This window comes from Oncorhynchus nerka, linkage group LG11 (assembly GCF_034236695.1).
Source record: "Oncorhynchus nerka isolate Pitt River linkage group LG11, Oner_Uvic_2.0, whole genome shotgun sequence".
Classification (NCBI taxonomy): Eukaryota; Metazoa; Chordata; class Actinopteri; order Salmoniformes; family Salmonidae; genus Oncorhynchus; species Oncorhynchus nerka.
The window spans coordinates 36,787,083-36,800,778 of record NC_088406.1 but is presented as its reverse complement, the minus strand read 5'-3'; the positions used below and the strand labels follow the sequence as shown (position 1 = coordinate 36,800,778).

Below are 13,696 nucleotides of genomic sequence, written 5' to 3'. Positions count from 1 at the left end.
CAAACTACTACAGACTACAAAGGGAGGCACACCCACGATCAGCCCAATGATACGAGCCTACAAGACAAGCTAAATTACTTCTATGCTCGCTTCGTGGCAAGTATTACTGAAACATGCATAAGAGCATCATCTGTTCCCGATAACTGTGTGATGACTCTCCCCGTAGTCGATGTAAGTAAGACCTTTAAAAAAAATAACGGTCAACATTCACAAGGCTGCAGGGCCAGACAGATTACCAGGACGTGTACTCCAATGATGCGCTGACCAACTGGCAAGTGCCAAGTGCATTTTCAACCCCGCCCTGTTTGAGTCTGTAATACATGTTTTAAGCAGACCACCATAGTCTCTGTGCCCAAGAACACAAAGGCAACCTGCCTAAATGACTACCGACCCTTAGCACTCATGCCTGTGGCCATGGCTCACATCAACAACATTATCCCAGAAACCCTAGACCCACTCCAATTTGCATACCGCCCCACCAGATCCACAGATGATGCTCGATCTCTATTGCACTCCAGTGCCCTTTTCCGCCTGGACAAAAGGAATACCTTTGAGAATGCTATTCATTGACTACAGCTCAGCGTTCAACACCATAGTGCCCTCAAAGCTCATCAATAAGCTAAGGGCCCAGCGACTAAACATCTCCCTCGGCAACTGGATCCTGGACTTCCTGACTGGCAGCCCCCAGGTAGGAAGGGTAGGTAACAACCCATCCGCCACGCTGATCCTCCACACAGGGACACCTCAGGGATGTGTGCCCAATCCCGTCCTGTACTCCCTGTTCACTCATTACTGCATGGCCAGGCCTGACTCCAACACCATCATTTAAGATTGCTGATGACACAGCAGTAGCCTGATCACTGACAACGAGACGGCCAGGTCTCTGACCTCCCTATAGGCTATGTGGTGTCAGGACAACAACCTCTCCCTCAATGTGATCAAGACAATGGAGGGGATTGTGAACTACAGGAAAAGGAGGACCGAGCATGCCCCCAATCTCATCGATGGGGCTGTAGTGGATCAGGTTGAGAGCTTCAATTTCCTTCGTGTCCACATTACCAACAAACTATCATGGTCTAAGCACACCAAGACAGTTGTGAAGAGGGCACGACAAAGCCTATTTCCCCTTCAGGGGACTGAAAAGATTTGGCACTGGGTACTCGGATCCTCAAAGTTATACAGCCACACCATCGAGAGCATCCTGACTGGTTGCGTCACTGCCTGGTAAGCAACTGCTCGGCCTCCGTCCGCAAATCACTACAGAGGGTATTAACCGATAGATATGGGTCCGTTAAATTAAAATGTTACTGGTCAAATGTCCTGCGCTACATTTTCCTAATGGAAACCCTGGTTTAGACAACAGTTTCAACTGAATGACTTTTGCCACTGAAATAACCTAGCCCTTGGTGGGTAAATTTAGCCTGAGTTGTAGTCCTAGGGTTGATCTACAGCTCAGTTAAGCGTATGTGTGTGTGCTTGTCCCTCTGAGCGTGTGTCTATTGTCCCAAACCTGAACAAAGAGAGGAAGAGGCAGGCAGTCATTTTACTGTGTTTGCTTCTGTCTGCCTGGTCTATTGTTATGTCTATCTCAACATCTCATCTCATACCTCTAGCTCGGCTTTCACTTGGCTCATGTCTGGTCTTCATGTGAAGGATTTTGTAGAAAAGCTGTGTGTCAGGAGAGCGTCTGCGTGTCTGTCTGCGGGTGTTTCTGTGGTGTACAGTAGTCTAGTTTTCATTTTCTCTCTACTCTGTGGGGAGTGATTCCTCCATTATCTGCCCAGAGCAACAAGAGCTCATTATCGACAGCAGACACATGTGCTATCTATCTGTGTCAAATTGGTCTGTGAGCGTGTGGCCGTGCGTGTTATTTTTCTATTTAACACATGTCAAACAAAAGACCAATGCAATTTACTTGTTACTCAGACACACTTATTTTCTTTCTTTGTTTTACCTTGTAGTCAAATCCCTGACTCAAGCTTTTTCTCCATTTTAAAGATAAATGTCTCATCTTCTTAACAAGAGAAACTCTAATCTCAACTGCTTTTAATAAGATAACTAATTGGTTTCTTTTGTCCTATTTCAGAAATCGAGCGATAGCTGATTACCTTCGTTCAAATGGATATGAAGAGGCATATTCAACTTTCAAGAAGGAGGCAGAATTAGACGTGGTGAGTAACGATGGAACATTACACACAAACGCACACAATAATACACGCTCACTATAAATCAAGCCTATTTACCCAAACAATACCACTTTAATTTCCACTTTATTCCCCCTTTTAATTGACGCAGGCACAAGTCTGACTGAAGCCAATTGAGCCCAGTTAAGGGAATCTAGAGTCATTATTAGGTTGTCACACACACACACACACACACACACACACGAGGGAGAAAAAGTGCCCTTTGAATTACCTCAATGTACATTCTCTCCTCAAACAAGACAAAACAAAGCGCCAAGACAACATGTGGCAGGGTAACATGTAAATGCTCCCTTCGCTCTCTCTCTGTCTGCCTCTTTTCCTCTCTCTCTCCCTGTCTTTGTAATTTCCTCCATATTTCTATAGCACAGATATGAGAGGGGTTCAGTCCTTCCTCCTCCCTAGTTAGTGGAAACAGCCTGAATAATAGATTGCTATGGACAGAGAAGCTCCCTGACACATTTGACACCACACACACAGGCACACCTTGGCAGGATTGTGTTAAAAACTTGCCCTAATGATGCTGGCAATTCCAGCCTTCCATTGCCTTAATCTAGTTTATTTATTACCTGTTAAATGAGTAGGTTATACCAATGGAGAATGGAGGCATTTCCCCTAATGTCTTGGGTTTCTTTTAAGACCTCCTAAAATATTGTAGGTGAGCAGAGTGGTGTTGAAGGTAGTATACGAAACAGCATGCCACACCTCTCGTCTGGCACTGCCCGCACACACCCTGCTGATTAGACTGGCAGACCACAGTGATTAGGTGTGTGTGTGATCACTGACTGACTGTGTGTGTTAAGCTGTCGGCAGAGGGTCTTGGCAGATGGCAAATCAGATTTTTCTCTCCTCCCTCTCTACCGCTCTTCGTCTCTCTTCACGGACACAATGCCACAACTCCTTTCATCCCTCCATCCTGTGAACCTCTCCTCCCATTTTATCGCTCCAAGCGCTGAGCGAGGCAGCAACTGTTCTCCTGGACACCTCTGATTTTCCATCAGAGCTATTTCTGCCTAGGAGCAGCAGTTCAGCTTCAGAACACACACCTCCCCTCTGTGCCTATAGCAGTACTCCTCACTTCCACATTTTCTCTTTTGTTTCTCCCCCATTGAAACAGTGGCTAGGCTGTCAATCTGAATTGTTGATGGTTTGTTTGATAGCTGAACTGATGCCAGTGACCTGCTATAGAACTGTACTGAATCACCAGAGAAGTTAAGTGTTGTGCTACCCCATCCCTTCACCTCTCCCCCTCATGGCTCTTCCATCCTCTCCCATTAGTAACACCACATGAGGAGACAATGGAAATATGTACCAACTAGAGGTCGACTGATTATGATTTTTCAACGCCGATACCGATTTATTGGAGGACCAAAAAAGCCGATACTGATTTGTATTTATTTATTTGTAATAATGACAATCACAACAATACTGAATGAACACTTATTTTAACTTAATATAATACATCAGTAAAATCAATTTAGCTTCAAGTAAATAATGAAACATGTTCAATTTGGTTTAAATAATGCAAAAACAAAGTGTTGGAGAAGAAAGTAAAAGTGCAATATGTGCTATGTAAGAAAGCTAACGTTTCAGTTCCTTGCTCAGAACATGAGAACATATGAAAGCTGGTGGTTCCTTTTAACACGAGTCTTCAATATTCCCAGGTAAGAAGTTTTAGGTTTTCGTTATTATAGGAATTATAGGACTATTTCTCTCTACCATTTGTATTTCATTAACCTTTGACTATGGATGTTCTTATAGATACTTTAGTATTGCCAGTGTAACAGTAGAGCATCCGTCCCTTTAGTTAGTTAGCGCGCGCTAACTAGCTAGCCATTTCACCTCGGTTACACCAGCCTCATCTCGGGAGTTGATAGGCTTGAAGTCATAAACAGCGCAATGCTTGATGCACAACGAAGAGCTGCTGGCAAAACGCACGAAAGTGCTATTTGAATGAATGTTTACGCCCCTGCTTCTGCCTACCACCGCACAGTCAGATACTTGTATGCTTGTATGCTCAGTCAGATTATATGCAACGCAGGACACGCTAGATAATATCTAGTAATATCATCAACCATGTGTAGTTAAGTAGTGATTATGATTGATTGTTTTTTATAAGATAAGTTTAATGCTAGCTAGCAACTTGGCTTACTGCATTCGCATAACAGGCTGTCTCCTTGTGGAGTGCAATGAGAGGGAGGCAGGTCGTTATTGCGTTGGACTAGTTAACTGTAAGGTTGCAAGATTGAATCCCCCGAGCTGACAAGGTGAAAATCTGTCGTTTTGTCCCTGAACGAGGCAGTTAACCCACCATTCCTAGGCCGTCATTGAAAATAAGAATGTGTTCTTAACTGACTTGCCTAGTTAAATAAAGGTATAAAAAAAATTGAGAATCGGCAAATCGGCACCCCAAAATACCGATTTCCGATTATGAAAACTTGAAATCGGCCATTCCGAATAATCGGTCGACCTTGAGTACCAACTCTTCTCACCAAACACTCCATCCCTTTCCCTTTTTTAGTGTTTATAAGCCACATAGCCAGTTGAGCTCCAACAGTGCAGGACAGACAAAGTAAAGGAAAACAATACAAATATGATCAAATTGATAATAATAATTGAAATTATAGCCCCCTCTTTATCAATCTGCGCCCCCATGCATATTTCAGACCGCAGAAATGGTGTCTGCAGCAGTTGTGTGTACCACACTGTCTGACTGCTTCCACCTTCATGTGTCTTGGGGAGTGCTGTTGTCTAGACTGTAACTTGTGTGGGAGGACGGATGAGAACCCACCTGGTGTGTGTAACCCTGCTCAGTGTGACTCTGTCTGATTAGCATGTTGTAGAGGCAGGTGTGGGGCTCAAGCTCAACCTCCCCCTGGCTCATTGGCACCCACAACACGATCAAGAGCTAGGGGCTTCATATGCCACACGCACACCAACCACTTATTTTCTTTGTCCCTTTCTGCCTTCCTTGAATAGAACATGTAGGCTCATTTCTAGGTGAATTGCTCGTCTTGATCTTTGTTACTACCCGTAACAGATTTCACTTAAGTTTGTCTTACTCCTTACCCTAGCCAGCCTGTAAAAATGCACCATAAGTCCCTCCCTCGCCCTTTAGTAAAATGGCCGCCATACCCCTGTTGCTAGCCTTTCCTCCAGGTGGAAGCAGCTCTCTGCCAGGCTCCCGGAAGTTAATGTCCATCCCCAGCAGACTGTGAGGGCGTAAGCCCTTGTCTGCAGGAGATTAGCCTGTGTGAGGGGGATTAAGAAGTGTGTGTGTGTCCGTAAGTATGTCTCCGTGTGTATGTGTGTTTACAATTAGCCTCAAGTCTGACCCTCTGTGGTGCGACCACTGTTTGGCTGTAGGGGTGTAAATCCCATTCCTTATTACTGTGTATACACACATGCACTCCTTATTACTGTACCCACAGACTGCATGCAACCTCCGCTGCCCCCTAGGCAGACCATAGGGCCCACTGATTAGGCCGAAGCTAAGCTCTGTGCTTAGATTGTGTGTCTGTGCATGCAGCGTTCTTTTCCTAACTCCTTTCTTTCTTTTCATCCCCAACCAGAATGAAGAATTGGATAAGAAGTATGCCGGCCTTTTGGAAAAGAAATGGACCTCAGTCATCAGATTACAAAAGAAGGTTTGTGGTTTGTTTCAGGGATGCTGGTGGGGATTCTGTCTGCTAGTCTCGGCCCCTGACTGCGGTGGAACATCATCTGATCATAAATTCACCATACACGGCATATTAAAAAGGTTACAGTTCAAGGAGTTGAATGTGTTAACCCAATGCCCTTATGATATGATGAGATCGTTTGAGATGGCTGGCTCTCATGTGGTTGCTTAGCAGTACACTGAAGCTGCCTGCAGAGATTTCAATGTATCAGCAAGCTAATATTAGCCATTTGTACTTGCGTAGTATAAAGTATACACTGTACTGTATTCCAAAGTGCTTTACATTGTAAGTGGTACATTTCCCACCTAATGAAAACAGCCAGTTTCCTTCTGTAATAATGTAATACCACATATCTTACTGTGATGGTAACTGAGTCACCATGTCTGTCGCCATGTCTGAACCCCCCAGGTGATGGAGCTGGAATCGAAGCTGAACGAGGCCAAGGAGGAGATCACCCTAGGTGGGCCCATAGCCCAGAAGCGTGACCCCAAAGAGTGGATCCCTCGCCCGCCGGAGAAGTACGCACTGAGCGGCCACCGCTCCCCTGTCACACGCGTCATCTTCCACCCAGTCTTCAGCGTCATGGTGTCCGCCTCCGAGGACGCCACAATAAAGGTCAGTAGAATATAATAATCATCATAAACAACAACAGTCTTTACTCTTTCTAAGTTTTTCTCCAGATTGGTTGCCAAGGTCCCTGAAGACTGCCTAAACAGTGACACAATGTACAAACAACGTGATCATCATAATAGGGGATGCCAGCAACCCACCCCATACAACTTCCCAACGCTGTCTTGGCAACTTACTTCATCTACTTGACTTGTATGCGTGTTGACTGTGTATGTATAACTGTAACCAATAAGGCATAGTACAAGTGTGTAATCAGGCCACATTGATATTTTAATGTTGTCATACTTCTAGTGCCAATCAAAGTTGGCATTTTGAGAAAATGACTTCAACATATGTATTTTGAAATACATTTCAGAATTAAATTGTTCTAAAGCATAGTATTGTTATTTGACCTGTTCTACGACCAATTATAAACTGGGTGGTTCGAGCTCTGAATGCTGATTGGCTGACAGCCATGGTATATCAGACCGTATAACAAAATGTTTATTTTTTTAAACGTTGATAACCAGTTTATAATACCAATTAGGCACATTGGGGGTTTGTGGTATATGGCAAATTTACAACGGCAATGGTCGATGCGTCATGCATAAGAACACCCTTAGCCGTGGTATATTCGCCATATACCACACCCCTCAGGCTTCATTGCTTAAATATGCCAAATATATGATTCCACTCATTGTCGTTTGTTAATCACAGCTGTTTCTGTATTGTACTATACTCTTTGGACACGTGCTTGTGAGAGAGGGAGAGAAAGAGGGAGAATGCTGTAGCAGGCCTCATTCTCCATCGACTTGCATTGGATTTGCTTATGCTGTATAATATACTCCGTGAGAGTGTGGATTTCTTTAGATATTGTTTTCACAATAACAGAGGAGAGATGCTCATAAAAGGACACTGTGTTTTGCTTTTAGCTGCATTCCCAAAGCGATAAGCTCTGCTTCCTTGTTATTCATTCATTCACCCTGATTCGTCCGCCATTGCTATTTTTTTTACAGCCATTCAGGATTGGTCTGCTGCTCTACCACAGCTAGATACCTTCATGCCCCAGTTCCTCTGTTCCGTATAAATATTTGTGCTGTATATTTTATTCATGTGGAATCAGACTCCTGTTCTCTGTTTTGCCATGCTACCCTTCATTCTCTATTTGACTACACTACCACAAGGGGCCTCCTCTGGCACCACTTACTTCGCCACCACCTCCTCCCAGCTACCCCTCTTCATTCCCAGCACCCCCCCTTATCTTCCGCTTGAGTGCTGGCCCCTCCGCCTCGACCACTATCCATCCAACCCGGAGCAGGCCCAATCAGGCCCCAAATCTCACAATCTGCCCCCTCCCCTCTTATGCCGCGTCTTCTTTCCTGGCCTGCCTCGCCTCACTCTGTTCCCTACTTTCCCTCCAAACCTTGCTGTTAAATCTTATACTGGGGAGCTGAACTTAAGAGCTCTGCACACTCTGACATTCTCTCTATTTCTCTCTTTCTCTGACATTCTCTCTTTGACATTCCGCTATGGCTGTGTTAGTTTGCCTGCAGTCAAACTAGTCTCTTTTTTCCCTCTTTGTTTAGTATGCAGGGAGTAATTGTCACGGGGCTTTGGTGCTCTGCGGACAAACTGCTTCCTCTCACTCCTTCCCTCTCTTACTCCCTCTCTTCTCTTGTCCACTGCTCTCCCTTCTGCTAACGTAGCAAATCTATACAATCCTTTTTTTAACTTGTTACCAGCCTTGAGCTCGCCGCCTTGGCAGTATTTAAATCAGCAGGTTTTGTGAGCAGTGAGCCTTCTCTATTTCACTCTCTCTTGCTCTCGGTTTCTCCCTTCGCTTTCTCTCGCTCTCGCTTCCCCCCACCTCCCTTTCTCTGCATCGTGATGAGAAACCCTGTCACACAAAACTAGACTGAACAGCTTGAGGTGAACTACTGCTTATGGCAAGAACGACATATGCCTTTAGCATATACTGGACCCCATTATTTTAGTGACTATTTTATAGTGTCTTTCTCTCACAAGTGGGCCTATATTAATTACTGCCTTGGTATTTTGGTTTTTCTTTAAATTGAATATAGGTTATCTTCAGTTGGTCAATGGAAATACTTAAACAATTTGTCTCGCTCTTAGAGCCACATTGTTACGAGTGGCTAACATAAACACTAAATTAATCTCATGCTGTTGTCAGTACATAAGCACAGTTAATTTTCAGGTTAGCTTCCTCTGACCTTATTACCTAATGACCTTCTGCAGTGCATCTAGACTGCACTTTACTGAGCTAATATTCTACATGGGTCTGCAGACGAAAATGTCATAAAAGCTGGAATTGCACCACCATGTTTCACTACCCCGCCACTTGCATAGGTACCACAAGCTCAGCAGACCAAGTGATGGGCTTGGTGGTACTGGCAGACTTAACACCACGCCATACTGGGTGGATTTTGTGGTACACTAGACTTGAAACAGGAGGGGAGAGGGGGCGGGTGGAGTTGGCAGTGGAGAAAGCCCAAATGAGGCAGAAGGAGGGGGCTTCTGTCACTGTCTGCCAATATCCAGCCCCCACCACCCTGCTTGCTCAGCGGTGGAGGAAAAGCTTATCCCCACAGTGCCTGTCTGCCTGGAAACACAGGGTAATGTGATAGCCATTATGCTTGAGATGCAGCCAAACTAGTGTTTTTGAACTTTTTATTTAAGACTCAAATCCCACTGTCAGTATAGACACTCATATTTATTCAACCACCATAGTCTTACTTTTGGATTATTTCCTTCTGACTATCCCAAAAAGAGGATATTTGAATTGACACGCGTCACAGACTAATGTAGTCTTCTAGAAACAGTCATTTAATCAGACAAGGAAGATTTTGAACATTTTAATATGTATGGGGTCTGTGTTTGCATGTTGAGACGTCGTCTGGCTTGTAGGTTCATGATATTTGGAGCTCTGGAGACGAATCTCAGACAGTGAACTGTGGTAGCTAATGTCTAGAGTTTGTCTGGCACCCCACCCAGGGTGTGTTGGAGCTCCTGTGATATGACATCAATATGATCTGCTATCCCCATCTCTCTCTGCCATTCTCAGCCTGGAGGCAGTGTCACAGGGTGCAGGCTAGACTAGACTGTGGTATTTGGTCTCTGTGGAGATTTTTAGATTTTTGAGAGCAGCTGAGGTGTGTGTTTCTGTTCAGGTGTTTGTGTTCATGTGTGTTTTATGTTCACACAGCAGCTGAAGTTTAGAATTGTGTGTTCATGTGTGATATTCTCTCTCATCTGAGGTGTGTTTTGTTCTCATTTTCATGTGTGACATGTTTAGACAGAAGCTGAAATAGTGTTTTCTCTCCTCACCAGGTGTGGGACTATGAGACAGGAGACTTTGAGCGGACGCTGAAGGGCCACACTGACTCTGTCCAGGACATCTCCTTTGACCAGACTGGCAAGCTGCTGGCCTCCTGCTCTGCAGACATGACCATCAAGCTGTGGGACTTCCAGGGCTTTGAGTGCATCAGAACCATGCATGGTGAGGGGACAGGGGAAGATGGGTGGGACTGGTTGGAGGATATTATATGTCTTCGACTATGAGGAGGACCAGGGATGGTGAGGTATGTCTGTTTGGTTCAGGCAAAGCATGGATGAGCAATTCCCGACGTGTATGTGAGAATGTGTTTGGATGGTGCGTTGGGACACAGGTGCTACCGATGCTGTTCATTGTCACGTATGCTATGGCTCATCCTCACTGAAGTTCATGGCAATCTGTTCCAATTCACAGAAAACCCAGTGAAACTAAAGAGCTTCACACAACAACCAAATGATCTGTCACACAGGCTTTAATGTTAATGCCAGCCATTCCACACTTCTTAATATCCTCCCCAATCTAACTCCTATAGGCGGTGGGGACTTGTTCTCTCACCATCTCTCTGTCTCTCTCAGGAATTCAGTCATTTGCACCGTTTAATATTAAGATTTGGAGGGCAGAATATGAGAAGCCTTTTTGTATTCACACACACGTACACCCTCAAGACAAGGTGCTATTTCTCATATCAGCACTCTAAATGTACCAGTCCTTAGGCAGTGTCACTGCCCCCTCCCCTCTTTTAAATCCTAATTGCTGCATAAATTGAAGCGGCATATCTTACGTGTGCCTTCAGGCCCCACTGAAACAGGAGGACACCACTGGAGTGGCTTTCCTATTCCATTGGAACTGTCGAGAGCTCCTAAAACATATCAAAACTTAATGTTTGACATCATATGCCCCTTAAAATCTCCCCCAAAATGTCTCAAATTGCCCGGACTGAGAAGTATACTACATGAATGAATATGAATGCTTAATGTAAATAAGCTGAAAATAAGCTCTTGACTAGGACTCAGTCATTTTTTAATCCATGTTTGACTTGTAAAGGTTTAAAGTGTGTGTGTGTGTGTGTGCGCGTGTGAGATATTAGCAGTCTCTCTCCAATCCGTTTTGGGTGTAATTTACACCATGTCAGTTAGAGCTGGCATGTTGCCCCAAAACAGACAGGCTGTGTTCACACTGTGAAGAAACGAGAGCTCGGGGACCTCTTCTCTTTGTCTCCATCTCTCTCTCTGCGCCTGCCAGTTACACTGCGCCATCTTTCCTGTCATCCTCCCATCCCCTCATATTCTCATCCTTTCATTCTCCTTGAGTTCCTTTCTTCCTCTAATTTTCCTTCTCTCCTTCCCTTCTCCGTAACCAATTTCCCCTCTTTCCTCACCCTTTCTCATCAACACCTTTTCTCTCTCCCCATCTTCCTCTCCCTCTCCTTCTCTCATCCTCTTCCCCTCCTTCCCTGCATCCCTCCCCCTCCCACCAGGCTGGCTGATTTGGTAGTGAAGATTAGGAGAGATTTTGGACAGTCAGTTTAATTATCCTCTTCACTCGGCACCAGATAGCAGCCCTTTTGTGAGGCTTTCACCACCCATTATTATAACAGCCAGTAGCGCACTGTGGGGCTACTGTGCTCCCCAACACATACACGCACACTTCTCATATTTTAAGCTTGCCTTTTAGAACCTACTTATCATTTCTGTATCTTTTTAGCAGATTAAAAATGGCTGCCCTGGTGACTAGGTAATTAGCTGCCTCTTCTCCAGGAACAAAGACACCCTGGGTGTAATTGGCTGTCTCACTACACATGTTAATTGGCTCATTTGGACAAAACCTATTTTATGGCATGTTTAGTTCCGGGGACTTTATCAAGGGGATGGTTAAGGACTTCTTGTCAAAGTGGGTGGCATTCAGAAATGGAAAGGTTTTGGCAGGAATTGCTGGCTAATGCTTTTAGCCCAACTTCGTACTGCCACCGTCTGAAGTACAGTACTTGAACATTTCACCAATAGATATTTCAGTCACCAAGGGAAAGGGGACACCTAGTCAGTGGCACAACTGAATGCGTTAAACCGAGACTTGTCTTCCATATTTAATCAGAGGTGCGGGTGCTGCCTTAAATCGATGTCATAGGTGCCTGGTTGAGCATTTGTTGTTGGGGGTTGCTCAAAGGCAGAATTGTTCTACCTTTTCTGCTTGACAATTCGAACCAGCAACCTTTTGGTTACTGGCTCAGCTACCTGCCGCCCAGTAAAGGTCTCATTGTATTGTCTTTTGTTTTCCAGGACACGATCACAATGTTTCGTCCGTAGCCATCATGCCCAATGGAGATCATATAGTATCTGCCTCTAGGGACAAAACCATTAAAATGTGGGAGGTGGCCACTGGGTAAGTACACTGCATAATAGCAGTCAGTGCTCACCATGAGCCTAAATGTTCTTTGAAAAATTCCCTATGCTTCTGCAAAGCAAGCAACCATCTTTAACCCTTCTCCCCTCTTCCCACCCGTCAGTTACTGTGTGAAGACGTTCACGGGCCACAGGGAGTGGGTGAGGATGGTCCGGCCCAATCAGGATGGCACCCTGATCGCCAGCTGCTCCAATGACCAGACTGTGCGTGTGTGGGTGGTGGCGTCCAAAGAGTGCAAGGCCGAGCTGCGGGAGCACGAACACGTGGTGGAGTGCATCTCCTGGGCCCCTGAGAGCGCTCATCCCACCATCTTGGAAGCCACCGGCTCAGAGGTGAGAAGGTGCTCGACACGAAGATACTGATACACACACACTTCACGAAAGGCTTTGTCTCCTCCTTGGTCCCCAAAAGCAGATTAGACAACCCCTTCGTTGTCAAAACACCCACTGCTGACTCTTCAAAAGCACCTTGCCCTTATGCCCTGTATTTGGATCTGTGCCAAAACCTGTATGTACATACAGTGGGGCAAAAAAGTATTTAGTCAGCCACCAATTGTGCAAGTTCTCCCACTTAAAAAGATGAGAGAGGCCTGTAATTTTCATCATAGGTGCACTTCAACTATGACAGACAAAATGAGAAAAAGTAATCCAGAAAATCACATTGTATGAATTTATTTGCTAATTATGGTGGGAAATAAGTATTTGGTCACTTACAAACCAGCAAGATTTCTGTCTCTCACAGACCTGTAACTTCTTCTTTAAGAGGCTCCTCTGTCCTCCACTCGTCACCTGTATTAATGGCACCTGTTTGAACTTGTTATCAGTATAAAAGACACCCGTCCACAACCTCAAACAGTCACACTCCAAACTCCACTATGGCCAAGATCAAAGAGCTGTCAAAGGACACCAGAAACAAAATTGTAGACCTGCACCAGGCTGGGAAGACTGAATCTGCAATAGGTAAGCAGCTTGGTTTGAAGAAATCAACTGTGGGAGCAATTATTATGAAATGGAAGACATACAAGACCACTGATAATCTCCCTCAATCTGGGGCTCCACGCAAGATCTCACCCCGTGGGGTCAAAATGATCACAAGAACGGTGAGCAAAAATCCCAGAACCACACGGGGGGACCTAGTGAATGACCTGCAGAGAGCTGGGACCAAAGTAACAAAGCCTACCATCAGTAACACACTACGCCGCCAGGGACTCAAATCCTGCAGTGCCAGACGTGTCCCCCTGCTTAAGCCCTTACATGTCCAGGCCCATCTGAAGTTTGCTAGAGAGCATTTGGATGATCCAGAAGAAGAAAGGGAGAATGTCATGGTCAGATGAAACCAAAATATAACTTTTTGGTAAAAACTCAACTCGTCGTGTTTGGAGGACAAATAATGCTGAGTTGCATCCAAAGAACACCATACCTACTGTGACGCATGGGGGTGGAAACATCATGCTT

The 13,696-nt window shown here is 45.0% G+C and overlaps 1 protein-coding gene across 5 annotated transcripts in view; it reads left to right on the top strand.

The window, feature by feature from the left end:
• The window catches only part of LOC115136804 (lissencephaly-1 homolog A-like), a 63,254-nt gene that overhangs the window by 34,551 nt on the left and 15,007 nt on the right, over positions 1-13,696 (top strand). For all 5 annotated transcript variants that reach the window (XM_029672607.2, XM_029672609.2, XM_029672610.2 and 2 more), the window contains 6 exons: positions 2,087-2,171; positions 5,774-5,848; positions 6,290-6,496; positions 9,839-10,007; positions 12,119-12,221; positions 12,346-12,574. In XM_029672607.2, the coding sequence (XP_029528467.1) occupies positions 2,087-2,171; positions 5,774-5,848; positions 6,290-6,496; positions 9,839-10,007; positions 12,119-12,221; positions 12,346-12,574 (868 nt within the window). The remainder of the gene's footprint in view (positions 1-2,086; positions 2,172-5,773; positions 5,849-6,289; positions 6,497-9,838; positions 10,008-12,118; positions 12,222-12,345; positions 12,575-13,696) is intronic.